The sequence below is a fragment of the Dromaius novaehollandiae genome, chromosome 4, assembly GCF_036370855.1.
Source record: "Dromaius novaehollandiae isolate bDroNov1 chromosome 4, bDroNov1.hap1, whole genome shotgun sequence".
In the NCBI taxonomy this organism is placed as follows: Eukaryota; Metazoa; Chordata; class Aves; order Casuariiformes; family Dromaiidae; genus Dromaius; species Dromaius novaehollandiae.
The window spans coordinates 39,751,880-39,771,572 of NC_088101.1; the positions used below are offsets into that span (position 1 = coordinate 39,751,880).

A 19,693-nucleotide genomic window follows, 5' to 3' on the forward strand; every position below is an offset into this window, starting at 1 on the left:
TTTCAGACTATTTCAGGCCTAAAACTGTATACACCGATAGCCTCCTGCCTTCCTAGAATCTTATTTTTAGAATACTATGCTGCATTTGCAGAGGAAATAGTATCAGTGTGTGCAGCATTACCCAATTATGTGGTCCTTATTACTGTAATATCAGCACAAGATATGAATATCCATCAGCCAAAACAAGACCAACTGGTGAGGATAAGGCAGAATAGCATACACTGTTCCCAAACTGCAGCAGATGAAGAGAAAAGAACTCAAACCTTCCTAAATATTTTGAGAGATCTGTATTACAGCATTTTTAACCTGTTTGCTGCTTGTCTAAAGAATACGCCTCAGCATATGAATGTTAAGAGGAGGACTAGAGATTTTCCTGCATATTTTTTAGAAAGAATAGCAAATAGGTATTTTGTTCATATTTCATCTGTGAAGGTGAGAAATACCTTTTGATGAAGCCATTTATGAAAAATGTCTCTAGTACTGAGCTTTACTTTCTGTGCTGTGAACCAGACTGGAACATGTGCAGAATACAATTACACAATTTTAAATTTTGTTAACTTTTTTAGTCCTGCCAGGCTGTGGTGAGAACAGGCACAAAAGCATGAAATCAATTTCTTTGTTCTCACAGTGTCTGGGAGTGATGTTTTGACTCTCTTAATGAAGATGATGATCTTTTGGGTTAGTAAAGGTAATGAGAATCTCCATTAGGTCTATGTGTATTTTTGGCAGAATAGTTTTAACCAGCCGTGGGGTGACTTGAGGCAATAGAGCCGTGCCACAAAGTAATAACAATAATAACCTGCCTTTACAATAAAATGTCACTGTTGACAAAGCCTCACAATTGCAGATCTGGCCTCTACTCAAAGAAGAGGAAGTAACAAGCTGGAGATTTATGTCCTGTCAGGGCATTCAAATTTTAGATTCAGCTTTACTGTGAATTACAGTTGGGAACTAGATTAACTACAAAATAAGTATAAACAGATCTGCATAATTCAGAACATTAATCCAACCAATTTTTCTTTATTTTTGGCATGTTTTAAATTACTATATATAGATATATATAAATAAACTGACTTTAAATGCTACTTCAGGAAACTACAGCAACAGATGAAAATCACATACCTGTAATGAGTAGACTCTGTTAGTATGCCCTTGCAGTGTGTGCAGACAGGTCTCTGTCTCTGGATCCCACACTTTGACCATAAAATCATATGCACCACTTACAACCCTTCTGCCGTCATATTGAACACACCGAACTGCAGCCACATGGCCCATCAGAACATGTAAACACTGGCCCGTCTCTATGTCCCAAACTCTCAGCGTAGCATCTCGAGAACCACTGACCACTCTGGAGAAACAAGAAAACCCTTCCTGTACTTAGCGTTGTAAATAAAAAGTGTTAAAACAACTGGACTTGGGCATAAATCAGTTACAAGCTGAAATTCCTTTTGGACACTAAATAGCATTAGTCCACTGGCTACCAAAGATCTGGTTTGGTCTGACATCGTATTAAGGCTGCCAGATGACTTGAGTCTTTTTCTTCCTTGTCCTACTCACCTCTTCAGGAGCCGTGTATTTAACAGAATTAGCAAACCGTATTTAAAAGGCACTACAGTCCTGAACAGCAAAATGATGCTGGGAGAAGAAATGTGGACCATTGTATCCATGTATGAAAGCTTATGAATATGCTGAGCTCAAGGCCGGTACTGTGAGCATCCTATTTTAATGATGTAACTAAATACAGCAATAAAACAAAGAAGGATGATCTTTACAAGTGTTACTTTCAGTAGAACATCAGTTATTCTGCTTGAGTTATATGGTTTATACTTTTAAAAGCCTTTTTAGACTAGAACGGAACAGAAAAGGCATTAATGTTACTGGAATTCCAGTGATTGCTAGTACAGAAAAAACCCTCAGCATTCTTAAGAAACAAACAAACAAACAAACAAACAACTAAGGGCCACTCTGTCAACAACTCCGTGCCTTAACCAAATAATACAGCTTTCCTGCTGTTTGCTATTACAGAAATTATGATATAACCAGTTAAAATTTTAACAAAAAGCTGCAGAGACAATACTTTTAAAAAGTCAGTATGTAAAATGAGCAAGTTTGCAACACTGATAAAAAGTTACAGAGAAAATTATTCACAGGGTAGGAGACTGGATCACAGCGTGACAAAGATAATTTTGAAGTAAGGTAGATCATTAGTTTAAAGTATATGACTTTTAATTTTCTGTTCTTTAATTAGCAGTCTTACGCTTTTGCTTCTATTAATCATCTCCTTTGTGTTGATTTATGTAGTTTAGTTTGACTACTCTATCTGCTTTGTGTTTTAATCAATGTTAGGTTACGTATAAAAGTTTTAGAAGCATTTTCTGATGAACTACGGACTACATGAGCCGACAGTGAGGCGGACTGAAAACTGGCTGAATGGCAGCGCTCAGAGGGTTGTGATCAGTGGTGCAAAGCCTAGTCCGAGGCCTGTAGCTAGCAGTGTCCCCCGGGGGGGTCAATACTGGATCCAGTATTGTTCAACTTACTTATTCATCAATGACCTGGATGAGGGGACAGAGTGCACCCTCAACAAATTTGGAGATGATACAAAACTGGGAGGAGTGGCTGATGCGCCAGAGGGCTGTGCTGCCATTCAGAGGGACCTCCACTGGCTGGAGAGATGGGCAGAGGAACTTCATGAAGTTCAACAAAGGGCAGTGCAGAGTCCTGCGCCAGTACAGGCTGGGAGCTGACCTGCTGGAAAGCAGCTCTGCCAAGAAGGACCTGGGGGTCCTGGTGGACAAGTTGACCATGAGCCAGCAGTGTGCCCTTGTGGCCAAGAAGGTCCATGGTATCCTGGGGTGCATTAGGCAGAGCATTGCCAGCAGGTCAAGGGAGGTGATGCTTCCTCTTGACTCAGCACTAGTGAAGCCACAACTGGAGTGCTGGGTCCAGTTCTGGGCTCCCCAGTACACAAGAGACATGGAGCTACTGGAGCAAGTCTAGCAAAGGGCTACTAAAACGATGAAGGGATGGAGCATCTGTCATACAAGGAGAGGTTGGGAGAGCTAGGACTGTTCAGCCTGGAGAAGTGAACGCTCAGGGGGACCTTACCAATGTGTATAAATACTTGAAGAGAGGGTATAAAGGAGGAGGAGCCAGACTGTTCTCAGTGGTGCCAGTGACAGGACAAGAGACAGTGGGCACAAACTGAAACACAGGAACAGGTTGCCCAGAGATGTGGAGTCTCCATCCTTGGAGATATTCAAAAGCCATCTGAATGTGGTCCTGGGACATCTGCTCCACATGACTCTGCTTGAGCAGGGCGGGGTTGGACTATATAATCTCCAGAGGGCCCTTCTGATCTGAACCATTCTAGGATTCAATAAACGTAGTGGAAATTATAAGCCAAACTGGCTGTACCTTTCAAAAGGCACTTACCTTTTCTCATGGAGATGCATACAGCGCACAGTAGAGGTATGTCCATACAACGTGTGTATGCATTCTCCAGTTTCAGCATTCCAGACTTTCAACGTTCGGTCCGTAGATCCACTGATGATAATATTGTCCCTCATCTGTGATGACCAGACTCCGCCTGTGTGCCCAACTAGTGTTCTCAAACACTGAAAATACATATTTTGCTTAGTTGACAGAGTTGAAAGGAAGTTTAAGGAATGCATAAAGCAAAAAAAAAAGTAATCTATGAGATAGCAGTAGTCTTGCTTATCTAGAATAAGCTAGAAGACTCCCAGAGATTGCTTCATAATTGAACTCAAAAATCTCATCTTTTAGAAAACATTCATCAAATTTCTCTATCCATTGTTGGTACTTTGATGATCATGAAGCTTCCCTATAAGCTTTCTTTTGGTAAACTAGACTGTCTTTCCAAATTTCTCATTACAAGGCATGTTTTGCAGCCTTGAGTGAGTCTTTTTCCTGGCTTTTTTCTGAGTCACTGCAGGTTTTTTCTCAGTATTTTTTTGAAACATAAACATTAGAACTACAGGGAAGTAAAACGTAGTAGTTCTACCACCAATATATAAACCATCTGCTGTTGTTTTATTTTTCTGTTTTTGTTATCCAAAAGAAATTACATGCTATAAGCTGTAGCTACTGCTTTAATACTGTGAAATCACATTTCAAACGTACTCTTGTCTAGGAGAGAATCTCATGTTACATAAGCATGGCCTACCTTCTTTGCTCCTAAATATATGACACTGTTTTTTAACCATGTAGAACCCATGCTTGCTCACACCTACATCTATAAAACCTAGATCACTCTGGAACAGTGACCTGTCTCTGTCTCTCAGTTTGTATTCCTTATCAGTGATTTTTATATATATATATTTTTTTTATATATATATATACACACACACACACATATATATTTATAAAAAATTTTACCAACAATCAATAAGTGATAATTAGTACAGACATGAAAAGATCCTTGCAAAACCCAACTAGAAACACACTCCATTTAAGATTCTGCTTTTACATTAACAGCACAATACCTATTAATTACCTGCTCTCTAACCCATTTAAATATGTGCCATGTTGATTTTTGCACTGCTCCTTTTTCTTAAATTGTGTCATGGGATACAACATTCTAATATACATAGCCATCTATTTCAGCCCTATTATTTTTATCCGTCAAATCTGTAACTGCACGAGAAAAGAGATCAAGATGCTTTGATGGTCTCTTTTTCTGTAATCTAATGCTGAGTGGCATTAATTTCCATGGCCCTCCCTTAACTGTTAGCTGACTCGTCTTCAAGTAGTCCCGTATTTTTTTTCTGACATAATATATCCTTATTACCCAGTCATTCAGTTTACTCCATTTAAATATTGATGAATTAAAAAAAAAAATTAAACATTTTAGCTTTCTGCCAATCTGTTGGATCGTCTCCAGGACTCTGATACCTTTTGGAAAAAAAACCAATTGCATTCCTCAGGTAGCTTTAGAAAAAAACAATCAGATACAAGCTATCTATCTGGATCAACTGTAATAAAAATGCCTGACTTTTTGGTAGTAGTTGTTTAACATCCTGCGAGTTTCTGCTGAAATAAATTGTTTTATCATCACTGCATGCTGTATTTACATCACATGAATTTTCTCAAAAAAACAGCGCAGAAATGCTAAAAATCTTTTGTACATCAGTAGTAGTTCAACTAGTTTCTGTTGTGAAAATCCTTTTCTAACATATTTGAAAAGTTCCTTACTTTTTTTGCTGTGCATAGATTTCCTGTTCGTTCTTTAACATTTCTTACCAGTTTTCCTGGCTTCTAGCTCACTTCACTGCTATCAATTCCTCCTTTTCGGTTCATAGCTGTTCTTCATGTTTTCTCTACATGAGAGCGCTAATGTTTTTAAAGAATTCAGCTTCCTTTGATTCTAGCTCTTTCAGCATCTAGCAAAAATATTCTTAAATGGCTCCCAAACATTTTTTTTTTTAATTTCACTGATTTGCTCATATGTCAAGAAATCGTCCTTCTAAAGAAGTAAGCAGACAGAATCCTTATTTTGGGTGTTAACACCTCTTGAGTATAAGGTGAATATTCTAGTTACATTCATTTGCACAAATCAACCTCTATAGTTTTTTTTTTTAATTTACATCATTAGTTCTTCAGTATCAGAAAGCATGAGGGCTAACAGAGCAAGCTTCCATCTTTCACATACTATTTTAGCTCTCCTTAAGGTTTGGGGCAAATAGTCACAGTATGATTTGTAATTACTTTCAAAAAAAAATTACTGAATGTAAATTGAGAGGTAATGCTAGTATGATAAAGTATTAAAGGAATATTTTGCTTTTGAGAGGGTGGTAGGTACATAGCAAGTATTTTTCACTTGAGGTTAGCCTGCCCTTTTCAATTAAAAAAAGTGTTAATTTTAACATGGGTTCCTTCACTAGACAGTTTGTTTTACCTACAGAGGTAGGGTAAGGCTGCGTACTGCTTTTAATTTTATTCTTCTGCACAGTAGTATTTACAGTCTTGTCAAGGAACTTCTAGGCATGCAAAGACAAATGCCTAATACAGTCAACCTGAATATTATAAAGTAGATACCTTTTACATCTTGAACATGTTATCCTCAATACCTATCCTGTTGTTGATATAACTGTACCATTAAGACAAACCAAGTTACACAATACTAATTTAGAAGGAAAAAGTACTATTTCCCTGAGGCCCTTCTATACACATGGAATATGGTCAGTCACCTTAAAACAAGAAACTGTGTGCCGAGTAGATGTGATGCTCTAACACAAGTGAAATGTTTGGTACTGTCTTTTTGATTGCACATGTTGTTTTGCTTCTCTAAGTCAAAATTAAATTATTGAAGCTTATTAAATTCCTGCCTGAGCTGGATCTAATTTAATAGGAAATATTTAAACCTAAAGCAAGTTACGATTTTTTTTTGTAGCTTAGCAGTATAGCAGCATAGAAAGAAAAAAACAAACTGTGTACTTGAAGACAGAGCCAGTAAAATGAACACACCATTTCAGTAACTTAAAAACAGCAGAAAGAATGGTAGAAGACAAGAGAGAAAGAGAAGATTCAGAGGGGTAAAGGCAGGCTAAATTAAGCTTTAAGGAATATAAAGTAACGTATCTGTCCAAATTCTCTAGCATACATGTCACAAATGACTCCACAAGAATAGAGGAATTGCCAAGAGAACAAGGATATATGCCAGCAGTAACATGAGCAGCATTGTAATTTCACATCAAGGTGACTTTTTTGAACTAGACTCATTTCTGTGTAGGAAAAGATGACCCATATATTTACTAGTGTATTTTTCTGATTCTTGCATGACACAAGACCACTCTGCAGTGTGGTCTGATGAAACTGTATTTCTGCCATACCTGACATGGTATGTTCTGACATACCAGTGCTCTACCGGTAGCTCATTTATAAGAAATAATCAACTTACCTTGCCTGTAACTGCTGACCAAACTTTTAATGTGTTGTCATCTGAGCCACTCACTATTCGATTACCGCAGAATTGAAGGCATGTGATCACGTGATCATCATGCCCTTTGAGCACCTGACAATGAAAAACATAAAAATGTACATTCACAACTTGACCCGAGAGATTAGGAATAAGCAGGAAAAACAAAGTGCTATTCTGATTCATAAATTACAAAATGCTAGAGTTGCTTCAAAAATAATAAGGTCCCTTAATCCCATGTGTCAAGTCTAATTTACTGCCAGCTGAGGGCATGGAAGGTGTTTTCCTTCTTCATCCAATAACATTGTATTGCTTATCAAATATACTACAGTTACTTTAAATCTTCTAAAGCATACCAGGATAAATCACTGACAGAAGTAGGATAGATTAGTAGCTGGATATTGCTCAATTCCTCTGCAGTTATTCCCTTGTTTCTTTATTTTTTAATTACATTTGTTTTTTCCAGACTTTTACTTTTTGAGAGTTATTTCAATGCTGAACGAAAAGGATGGGGTTCTATTACTTGCTGCATATTTGCACTTTCATGGTCAAGGCTGAAATACACACACACACACACACACACACACACATATATGTATACACACATACACACACCCCTTACCAAGCACTGTAATCTATTAAATGCCGGGCAGCAGCAAAGTCAAAAACTATAAAACCATAAAACCCATAACGAACTCAATTAAGTACAAACAAGAATGGTAATTTAATGTGCTGAAAACATGGATTGGAATGTTACTTCATAGAAATGGCATTTTCAGTGTTTGATATGGGAAGGCTGCAGTTCAGTATGTTTTACTGCAACACTGGGAAAAATGCTTATCAGAATACATAAGATGAGGAATTTTTTATTTAACATATCTGAATACTTTTCAAACTGTTCACAGAACTGAAGTGGGCATTTGGATAAAGCCTGGGGCTGTAATTTTAATAATAATTCCAAGATAACTTGATGTGGCGTATCAAGGCAAGAAATGCTGAACCATTGCCAGAGATCTATGTAAGTCGTGGCCAACTAAACAGCAGGATATATCCACTGGTTTTTAAAAGGAATTTCTTTGTTCTTATTTTTATGTTGAACAGTAATCAAGAAAATAGAGAATTTACCTAAAAGGATTTGAGTCTGTTTTTATTTCATGTTTCTGGCTGGTTATTCACTACCAGGTTTGATTAGAGTGTTGATGTTTTATTTTCCAAGAGGTTGAAAGTATTGCTGCATATCTTTGTATTAGAAAAGATGCAATAAGACTGCAGCATCAATGTCATTAAAAGATTTCAAAATTTAAAAAAACAGAAAAAACAAGAAATGATGGTGCTACTCAATTTGTACTAGCATCTATGAAAACAAAGCATGAAACGATTGCAGAATAGCTGTGAAATATTTTCATACAGGACATGGCACAGCTCTACAAATACGCGCGCGCACGTGTGTGCGCACACGTGCCTATATGCTTAATTTTAAGTATTTCCCATCAAGTCTCTGAGATTATAATTATGTCCTTCATAAAGAGTGACATATGCGCATAGGAATTCACCAAATTATATTATAGTTTTTTTAAAGTGGCAGTGAGAATTCTGCTGTACAAAGAAGGATCATATTTTCATTTGTTAATAAGAAGGTGCTCAGAAATTAGTTTAAAACCAGGGTAAGCTAAAACATAAATTACTGTTTTCCTGTAACAAGGTTATGGTTTTGTGTGCATTGATGGTCTGGCTTGTCCCAAGCAAAAACAAAAACCCCAAAGGTCGATCCTGCTTATTCATGGCACCTTGTACATAGCTCAGAAACTTACCTTAGGAGATTTAAGTTCCCCTCGCCGCCAGTTGGTATCAATTCTGTGTTGCCTAATGTATGCACTTTTCCATGGACTATGTATAAAACCTGGTTTTATTACTTTCCTTCTCTTGATATGTAATGGTTCATCAATCCCTAAAATGAATTAGAAAGAAAGGGGGCAGGGGAGAAGAAGTCTACCCCAAATCAAACAACTACTCTCCCTCCCAAACCTTTACAGTCCATTGAAATTAAATACTACATTGACCCAATGACCTCCTAAGAGAACTCTGCTGGTCTTCTGCATGCCAGCATTTGCATTTTGTGCCAGTGACACCATCCTGCCCCTTCAGCTCTGCTACATCTTTGTCTTTTCAGCATAATCATTATCCTAATCATGTGGTTGAAAATGCTGTCATTCATCATTCTTTGCTAGCAATCTACTAGCTTGTCTTTGGATCCCTTTTTCTGAGAGAACTGTAGCAGAACATTGCATTTTTCAAATGGATTCTCTACAACAAACCCCATAATCACTTGTACTCTCCTTTCAAAGCCCTTCAAGAAACAAACCTTCCTTTCTGTAGGCCAATGAACTACCCACTCCTCTCTGGTCATATATCTTCAGCATCTTTCTTAGACTTGACTCTCACTCTTGATACTACCATCTGTTAATTCTTGTTTTGATTAAAAGGCTATGTGCTTTTGGCATAGTCCTCTCCTGGCTTGAATTTAAGTATAGCTACTCCCTTTCCGTATTTACACTGAAGAGGTAGGTGCTTTGCTTTATCCTTGCTTCCACAGCTTTTTCTACGATTCCCTTTCTGGCCCATTTATCTTTTCTGTGCACCTGCTCTCTCTACTCATCTCATTACTCTCAAAAGTCTTGTTTGTTGTCAGTATGTGGATGTCACTCTTCTCTCCTGCTCTCTTCTGCACCTTTTCTGGTGCTTCTATCTGCAAGTCTTGAACGAACGGCTCCTTCATACGCCTGAGCACCTCAGTCTAAAATCTTGTTTTGTTTGTCTGTGCTCTCATGCCTAGTCATACTTATTTACACTTCTAAGCTCAGAAATGTGGAAGCGTTCCCCTCTCAACCATTCCCTTTTTTCTCATGCTGTCCTCTTTCTTACTGTCTGCTCACTGAAATTCGTTAAGAGGAGAATCTTTTCTAAAGATTTAAGAGGTTAGACACCTGGTTTCTGCTGCAAAAGAACAACTCATTAATTTAGGCTCCCTTAAAAATACCCAGTTACATTCATACTGTCATCTTTTTTAATGCCGTTGCATAGACCCTTCACAAGTCCTTGTCTCTGAGTACTCTAAGGCAGACTGGGCAGATACTTGTGTTTGTACATGTCCGACAAGGATAATGCTCTAAAGTCACATGCATGTGCTCTGCCTCGCCCCGCGCTCCCCCCCCCCCCCCAAGCTGAACTGTATCCTTGTTCATGTAATTCTGCATAAAAATACAATTTTAAGTTTTTCATGTTTCCAAATATGTGGCTGCTTTCCTGAGCGCCTTGTATTGCCCACTCATATTACTGCTGAACCACCATATTCTCTTGGCCGCCACGAGCAGGTGCCATCAGTGCTGCTTATGGAATGTGTGTCCCTCTCTACACAATCAAGTTATCACCTTCTCCCCCCCCAGCCCCAACTGTGAAATCTGTTAATTTTCCTACAGCTGACATGAAATTACACTATCCTCCTTTCCACCTTACCACTACACATATTTTCTCCATGTTATCTACAATCTGCAAGACTGTATTTCTGCCATTTTTACATTTCAGTTCTTACTTGCTTTCTTTGTATTTTGAATAAAAATAATCCTCAAAAAAGCAATAATGTTGTGTTTTAAAACCATATACTCACTGTACTATAAATAGGATGTTCAAAGTTAAGTCTAGTTTCATTTCTAGTACTCCATGGATTACTTCTACTCCCTAGTTTCAACAAAGATATGTACCATACAGGTCAACACATCACTAGCAGTAAATTTGAAGTCACCTAAATTCCCTTAAAACTTTAAGCTTATTAGGTAAATGAAGATGAATGTCCCAGACGCATAATGCTTATGATAGCAACACTTTGACCATTACATTCATCTTTTTGCTTAACCTTACCTTCCTCTTTGCATTTCTCTCTCCAGAGAAGATTATCTTCAGCCAGAATTCTCCAGTAACGGCATGTCTGGGCTGCCTGCAGGAGGTCCCTGGGTTCCAGGAATGACAGCACATACAGTGCCAGCTGTAAAAAAGGAAGTGTATTGTCTGTATTGTTTTTAAGAAGAAAACTGAAATAATGCAGTAATAAGCTATCTCATAAACTTAACAGAGTTACATTTTATTCCAGTGGGCACATGAAAAATACAACAATCATTTTAAGTAACTAAATCTATACAGATAATATGAAAAATGTAGATTATTTACAAGAAACTAAATGAAGTGACTGGCTGCTATGATTTTTTTTAAAGTAATCCATAATACTTTGAACCGTTAGTAGATATATTGAAATAATTATCTCTAAGTTATTTTAACTAAAAAACATGCCAAAAGAAGTTATTTTCTTAGTTTAACTGGAATATGCACCAACCACAATATGAGCAAATGGAAATGATGTATGCTGTGATGAATAATACCACTCAGTATGCCTGAATACAGAAAAGTAAATACTATGTGAACTTGAGGTCAAAAGTAGTCTACAGCTGTAGAAAATCCAGCAGGCTTATTACTCATTTTCTGACTAGAATGCAGAAATATTCTTAAGTGATGTTACAGGGGGTTTTATGGACCTGGATGCTGAAGGTATTGAAATATATGACTTTCATATTGTACTCAGTGTGTTAGTTACCAAACAGGTATGGATGTGAAATCCTAGTAAGCACTGAACTGATGAAGTGAAGCTAGACTTTTCCATGTGATAAAATTAGAGGTTACTGGAAGAATTCAGATCTCAACCGACTGGGCTAGGCCATATAACGACCCTGAAAAAAATCTGAAAAATTGCAACATAAATCTTCCTATGTGTTGGAGTCTTGAACAGGGGCAGAAGTATCTAAAACACAATCCAAAGTACAGAAACCAATATCCCTAATGGTATCACAAATAATTACGTTTTTTCCATTGGACAGGAGCGATGCATCTACCAGTTATTGAAAATAAAAATGTAAGAAGTGGCAGGTAAGCCCTTTCCATGGCTAACAACTGTGCAGAGGCAACAATATTGATAAATAAGTGAAGCACAGAACTACTCACATTCTGAAATATTGGGCTCTGTCAGTAACTACTAGGATGCAAAAGTTGTCAGGGAAATCAGATCATCCACTTTTATGTCTGTTTGACATATCTCTTTCTGTTTAGGACTTTTATTTTTTTTTTTAGCTGGAGTTTTACTGTATATAAATAGAATTTGCCCTTCAAACAAACAAGCACGGACTGAAATTCAGAAAGGAAGTCAAAACTGTAGGCATTTGACCTCAGCAGATTTTTGACCTTATTATATGAGAAGCATTTACTTTTAGTAATCTAGACCACTCAATGACTGGGCAGGAAATAAAAATTCAGTATGCCAGAACAGTTTGCATTTTGATTGTACGCATACCTTGTAGGAAATCATCACCTGCCGCTCACATCAAGTACTTAAGGTTCCACATTTGAGCAATCTGTGTCTAAGTTACACATTAGATCCCTTATGCATCCCTGGCTATAAAGTTCAGGAATAGTCATTATGTCCCTACTCAGTTTTGGAGTCAAAATTTAGGATTGGGGTGAGAATCTCTATTACGAGAGCAGAAACTGGACCTGCCCTTTTAGACTTTCTGTCCTTAATTCTTGATACACAAAATGATTTAAGAAGTGGACTTTCCTAACTCACATCAGAGTGTGTTGCATGCAGCAAGACTCAAACATAATATAGATCCTTTCCACTACGCAGGATGTTCTTTAACTGACAGAAGGCTTTGTTAAATATATGTCCTGTTTATACAGGTACAGACATTTGCTGAAGATGTTGTTAATTAAAACCCGTGAGCCAAATGATTTTAAAACAGGTTACATATGGGGAGCATTATTTTAGACTATATATGGATAAATATATTGGGGTCAACAGTCCACAGCTGACTTTAGGATTAGGAGTGCAAAAAAAAAAAAAAAAAAAAAAGATGGTAGATGGTATTCCTTTTTCTCAGCCATGGATCTAGTCCTAAGAAAACTTCAGGTAGCAAAGATCTGGCCTTTAACTCGACTGTATTTAGGACTACTCTCCTTTGTAGCGTTAATAATACCAAATGATGTCTCTCACTCGCTCTTTCATTCACATACACATGGCACCCACAAAATTTCTTTGGTGAATTTCTAGACCTAGTTTTCACAAACCAGTAATTTCAATGATTATTTCTCATGTCTCAGTAGAAAAACAAGAATATCCATTTGAGATGATTAACTGTTTGACTACATGTCTCTTCAGAAGGAAAGCAAACATTTGCTTGGTTATTCAGGTATTAAGTACTGTCTTTCTATTGCTGAATACATCTTTGAAGGAGAGCCCTCCTATCCAAATCATCTTCATGTTCTGCTAAGCGAAAAGAAAATCACAGCATTACATATGACAATACTGCAGATAGCCATAGGTACTAATGCAGAAAGACAACTCAGAGAGTGTGTTTTCACAGGATACTAGCTTTGATTGATAGGGAAGCCTGTTTACAGAATTACTGACCCTACCAGCCTCTTCTTGCACCTACAGCTCAGTTGGTCACCCCCTATTTGACAAAGTTTGAGTAGCCGGGGAGGGGAAGAGCCATAAATCATAATCACTCAAGAAATCTAGGTTAACAATAATCTTCAAAGAGGAGAGGAGATGGTGGAGATAATTTGGTGCTGGGGTTTTTGTTTGTGTGTTTAACTCAGTTAATTTTAATGACAGGATGGCAGTGACTGAGGGGGGGAAGGTGAGGAGGGAAAAACGATTTCTTAAGCCAGCTTAACTGTTGAAGTCAGCCTTTCAATGAAACTAGACACCTGACAATATTCTGGTTTCAACAGGCAAGAAAATAAACACTAAAAATAAATTAAATTAAACACAAGTAGTTTACAACAGAATCAGGAAAAATAAAGAAAAGGTAAAGAGTTTTACAGCTAAAGAGCATACCTCTTCTGTGAAGAAATTGCTAAATTGAAGTAACATAACATGATCGCTAGTCACAACATAACCAGATTGCTAGTTGTACTTGGGTTAGTTTTGCCACTAAATCATGCAAAGGCAACTGAACTGTGAATTATTGTCTATTACATGTATTCAATTTCCAGATTTAGTAAGTGCAGAAGTGACAAACTATCTTCTGTGTTCTCAAAACAAAGTCTTGCTTCCTTCTTCTGCTTCTGATCTAAGGCTGCTTTGGGCAGTTTCTCTAGAAATACGGCAGCAATGTAGAGGTCTTACTGCAGCACTCCACACCTCCCCTCCCCCCGTTCCATGTCCTCTAAATATATGAAGCAGGCTACCACTAAAGTTTTTCTGCAAATATTTCTCTCATATCATGTGTACTAAGTTAATATTTATGGCATAAATTGCTTCCAACCCTAATAAAAGCTAAGTAGCAAAACCAAAGGGAAGTCTGTGTCATTTCCTAATTCTTGAAGATATGATAGTGTATAAAAGAAGCGTGATTTACATCTAAATATTTCAAAAATAGGATACACTCCAAAAAGAATGTCAAGAAATGGAGATACGAAACAGTCTTCTGCATAGTTAATAAGATCATATCAAACATAACAACTGAATACTTGCACCAGAGTATCTACAAGAACTTGATTTCAAATGTGTTAGTAAACAAAGACTTAAAAATACCAGAACTCATTATGAAAATTTTCACAAGAAAAACCCAACACATAGTGGATCTGAAAAAAAACAAAATGAATTTCCTCCCTACTCCAAACAACAAAACCAGTTCCCATTCCCAAAAATTATTTGGGGTCAAGGCCTAATAACTGTAGCAAACTAGGTTTATAAGCTGTCATATCCACTCCCATGTTCTAGTTGTGAAGATATCAAGAGTTATTCTTCTGTGAGCAAAATGCTACAAACCACATGCTAGAAACCACAAACATTTATATCTAAATCTTAGTTTCTGTTTAACCTGATGAACTATATTTGATTTGCAGTTGAAGAATATACTGCAAGTATCGGCTTAACTAGGATTTGACTCTATTGTTAGCAAAAAAGGGGTTTTCTGGTTTTACTTTTCTTTTCTTTTGTAGGGTCTTTAGGGCTCAGGCTGTTTAAAATAAACTCAAAGATAGCATTCACCCCCTCCCCCCAAATGCACTAAACAATAATGCTTATACTTACAGAATAATGTGCAGTGACTGCTTGTATCCAGAGGAAATTTTGTGTATGCAAGTTCTAAAAGAATTAGTTCTCAAATTAACAAGCGTAGTCAGCCCAATTAAGGTATGTAGGTATTTTTAAAGCCACTGGGGTTTGTTTAAAGAAGTCATCCATGTCTCCTAGTATCTAAAAGCTTACTGAAATATAGATGTATGTTAACCTGAAACTACAGTGTATCAACTTGCAGCCCTCTTCAACATCAGTTTACAGCACTAAATTAACAAAAAACAAATACCATAATTAGCACAGAAGTATTTAAAAGGTGGCAGGTGATGCACTGCATTGTCCCATGTTAACTGATTTTTCTCACCTCTTTTGGGAGCAAGGAAATGAAGTCTCTTTGAAACTGGGGCTCTATCACTTGCATCATGTGTTTTACTTGTGTTGGTTCACAACTATCAATAAGTTCATCTAAAGCAAGTAATTTCTCTGGTCCACTCCAGCTCTGCAAGGGAAAAAAAAAAAAAAAAAAAAGGAAAGCATCAATTTAGTGTAATACACTAGTTTGGTTTACATTAATCACTAATAAGTATTGTTGGTTTGTGAAACAGGCAAGTTAAGTTTCCTTGTAGGCCTATATACAAACATGTAAGAAGCCAGCAAGATAAATGCTTCTGTTAATTACAGAAAAATGAGACGTTTAATCAACACAAAATATTCAAAATTACTACACTGAATCTTAAGCTAAGAAAGGATTTGTTATATTCACACATACAAAAATCAGTAATTAAACAGGTAATAATATTTAATAATAATAATTAATCAAACTTCTTTTTAGTTGATGAACTCTAGGCACATATTACTGACAATGAAGGGGTTGCAACAGTATTCTCTCCCCCCGCCCCGTGCATTCAAGTAAGATGGTAACTTTTAACCTTAATGTTTTCATCAAGTAGCCCAAAAACTTAAATGAAACCATAGTAAAGGAAAGACAAGACACTTTCTCTGAAAGGCTCATTGCATGCTTATTACGACCGTATGTCCCTAAGTGACAGTGCTGTATTTCAGAATCCTGGCTGTAAACCAACATATATTTTGTAAATATCAATTTACACTTGAATAAACAGGGAATTTTGACTGGTAATTTTCTTGCTTCACATTTTTACTAACGTGCACTATAAAATTTGAAGATTTTAACAAGGCACTCATCTGAGAGTTTAGCAGATTAACAGCATCATTTGTAAAAAAAAAAAAAAAAAAAAAAAAAAAAATTAATAACTGAATATACCGCACATCTGACAAGCATGTCTTAAAGTCTTCTGTGCTCATCAAAGGGTTTTGATTTGTTATGCAAAAACAATTTAAAGAAAAAATAATTTCTAAAGGAAAAAACAACAGACACTGCTAACTGATTTAGCAACAGAATTAGAGCATGAATAAAGCCTTAGAGAGGAGAGAAAATGAGACATCACGGTTTTTCAGAACAGATTCACATTCATATTCTTGAATGTCTTCTAGAGTGACATTTACAAGCAAATTAGCACATACAAATTATATCAGTTATGGTAAGAGGCTAACTGAAATTAAAAAAGAAGAAAAAAAAAAAAAGCACATTAGAATTAGGAATTCTGTACCACTCTGCCATGTTCCTCAGCACCCTTACCGGTCACGCTGTAAATTTCTGTTCTCTGGATTTGATTTTGACTATTAACTCTGTTCTCCACAATCCTACAGCATTTATGTATTGTAAAGTTTCTGGACACCAAATGAGACAAGTTGAGGATGGAATTTTCAAAGGTGAACAAAAACCATATAAATACCCTGCTTTTCTTGCTGCAGAAAGATCATCATGTTGCATTATTTCTCCCTCTCTAATTAAAATGTCAAAATATTCACAATGTCAAGAAAAGTATCATTTACCCAAATGATGACACCCCCCCAGCCCCCACCCCGCCTTTCAGATGACCCCATTCCATCAGTTCAGTGCAAGCAACTTCAGGCTGATTTAGTTACGGCGTGAGCAGGTGCTTGGACAGTTCAACAAAACAGCCAGCGTGTAGGAACCTACTTACACCACTTCCATGCTCTTGCTCTACAGCAAGTGCATGGAAGATACAGAATAGTCTAATGAATCAGGGTAACTGAAATCACTAACAGGATTAAAAAAAAAAAAAAGAAAGAAAAAAAACAAGGAAAAGAAACAAAAAAGTTGTCCTGGGTGCACAGCAATACGTAAGGATACCATCTGCACAGCCTGCTGGAGAACCATACCTTGGAGCAGAAGGAAGTTCCTATGACTTGGGCCTTTGTACACACTGTTGGCAACTGGCAAGATGGTGTAAGCTAGCAAGAAAATACCCCACGTACGCATATGCATATGTATACTGTCATGATATGAGATATGCATTTGTGTGTCTCATATCCAGTATCTCAGAATGTAAAAAAGAAACGAAAAACCTCTTAGCATAAGTTACAAAGGTGCTGTTATAAACAGCTTTTATTGTAAATTTCTTTCAATAGAAACATTTGCATCAAAGAACAGTTCTCTGTAAAACATGCACAGAAGAACTGTTTATCTCACCAACTTTCCAATTGTTGTTTGTTTCATTAACCCAAAGCTTAGCTAGTATTATGTACAATTGTTTGGCATATTTAATCTTATCTGTCAACAGTGTTTGAATTCAGGAGAATAAAAAGGGGAAAATAGTATCTGTGTTACTTTATCATAATATAAATTTCCAAGGTCACTCTACTGAATTTGTAAGCAGCTATATTTATTGAATTAAAGTAACTCAACCTGAATACCATTGTTTTTTGCTGTGGCAAACATTTGTTGCAATTCTGAACATGTTATTAAATAATAATAATTTCACTGTACATTATTTTAATCTGTAACTTTCTTACACGTATGCATTTCAGTTTTTAAAATACAATACAGAACTGAACAGAAAAGATACCCTGGGAAAGAGATGCTGATGAATAAAAGCAGTACCATTTTTCATCTGTACATTCATCATTAGGGGATGGCTATGGGCTCTTTTTCAGTAATCAGCTGCTAAAAGATGTTTTCTCTAGGCCGTTGGCCCCTTAGTCTTTCCCTTTAACAAACAAACCCCCAACTACAGTCAATAAGGGGTCTCTGAGGGAGATGTTTGGCATGGAAAATTTTCATGAAGTGAGTAGTCTTGCCAGATAAACACAACTGTTTCTATTAATGAAGGCATGACTTTACCCCTAGTAAATTAGCATTTCTGGACCCCACAGCTTGACCTGTTTACAAAAAACTGCATGTAGCACATTGAGCAGAGACAGAGAAGGGAAGGAATAAATGTGTGGCTTTTATGAGAAACAATAGTGAACAACTCACGTCTGAGAAGAGGAAGAAAAAGTACATGGTGCCAAACAGTTTGCAAAGTTTCAAACATTTGAGATGACCAGAGAGCTCTGAGACACTTGGTAAAGTGCCCAGATTCCTTAGATTTCTACCAGGTGATTCCCTTTAAATTGAAGATCTTTCTAAGGAATATGCTATATCTTTAAAATGCATTTGTATAATTAATTTTGCTGGTCTTGAAAACTTAAGTTTAATTTTAATGCAAAATTAAAATAAAGCTTTTATGATGGGCAAGGGTTTCTCTAGAAAAAATTAACCCCAGGATTCATTCACATACCCCTTGGAAACCCAGAAGAAGTGCTGCTTCTGATCTGCTCTTTGAAAGATTTGAGATTCCTAAACAAACAATCCCTCCAATTCCCTCGGGGGGGATGGGGGAGGACTTCATTTGTCAGCCGAGGCCTTTTGGTGGTTGATACCATTCCATCATTCAGTGTGCAGTTAACTGCAACCACAGCACTACCTACTTGAAAACTATCCCTTAATTTTCCCTACTGCTATTATGTTTAAACATCTTTCCTTCCTTTTCAGGCATGCCAAACAGCTTTATATTAATCTAAATAACATCTTGCTGCTTCTACAACTTGCACCTCATCACTCCTGCCTGACTTGCCAGCTACCCCTTTATTATCTCCTTCTGTATCTGTGCCTCTACTCTACCATGTCCTATGTTCTTCTACCACGCAGCTCTGATACGCTCACTCCAGTTTGAAGCAATTAGATCCTTCTTCTATTACAGGTACATTTAGGACACCTTCTTTAAACATGCTGTTTTTCTGGCTTAATTTTAGGGTGCTGTTCACTGTTACTGAGTTCCATCAACAGAGGTCTGTTGTTTTACAGAGCCCTATGGAAAAGGCTCTTCCTGATCCTGAAGGCATAGCAGAGTCCTGCATTAGATAGGGAGAACCCTGTCATCCTCCATCTCGAAGGTATCTTGGTTTGGATGAAAACAGCACATGAGCAAAATCCAGTGCAACAAAGTCAGCTGGTAGGACAGGAGTGGTTCAGGAGCAGCTGGTGCTGCCGTGTGCCCTGTACTGACCAATACCTGAGACCTCATCCAGAGCAGTCTGGTCCCCAGGGCTGAATGAAGCACATGCAGCACATGTGCCTCGAACCTGCATGGAGGAGCAGTAGCTGATTCAGGCCCGCATGGCCCTGTCACGGATCAGGCAGCAGCTTCAGGTAGAGTTTTCTCTGAAGGAAGCCCAGTTCATATACACCGAAACTGCCCCAAGAC

The 19,693-nt window shown here is 37.3% G+C and overlaps 1 protein-coding gene across 2 annotated transcripts in view; it reads right to left on the reverse strand.

Moving 5' to 3' along the window:
- The window catches only part of FBXW7 (F-box and WD repeat domain containing 7), a 180,950-nt gene that overhangs the window by 6,061 nt on the left and 155,196 nt on the right, over nucleotides 1-19,693 (reverse strand). For both annotated transcript variants that reach the window (XM_064510827.1, XM_064510826.1), the window contains exons 5-10: nucleotides 15,427-15,561; nucleotides 10,853-10,976; nucleotides 8,749-8,885; nucleotides 6,920-7,033; nucleotides 3,436-3,617; nucleotides 1,123-1,348 (exon numbers count right to left, since the gene is read on the reverse strand). In XM_064510827.1, coding sequence (XP_064366897.1) covers nucleotides 1,123-1,348; nucleotides 3,436-3,617; nucleotides 6,920-7,033; nucleotides 8,749-8,885; nucleotides 10,853-10,976; nucleotides 15,427-15,561 — 918 coding nt within the window. The remainder of the gene's footprint in view (nucleotides 1-1,122; nucleotides 1,349-3,435; nucleotides 3,618-6,919; nucleotides 7,034-8,748; nucleotides 8,886-10,852; nucleotides 10,977-15,426; nucleotides 15,562-19,693) is intronic.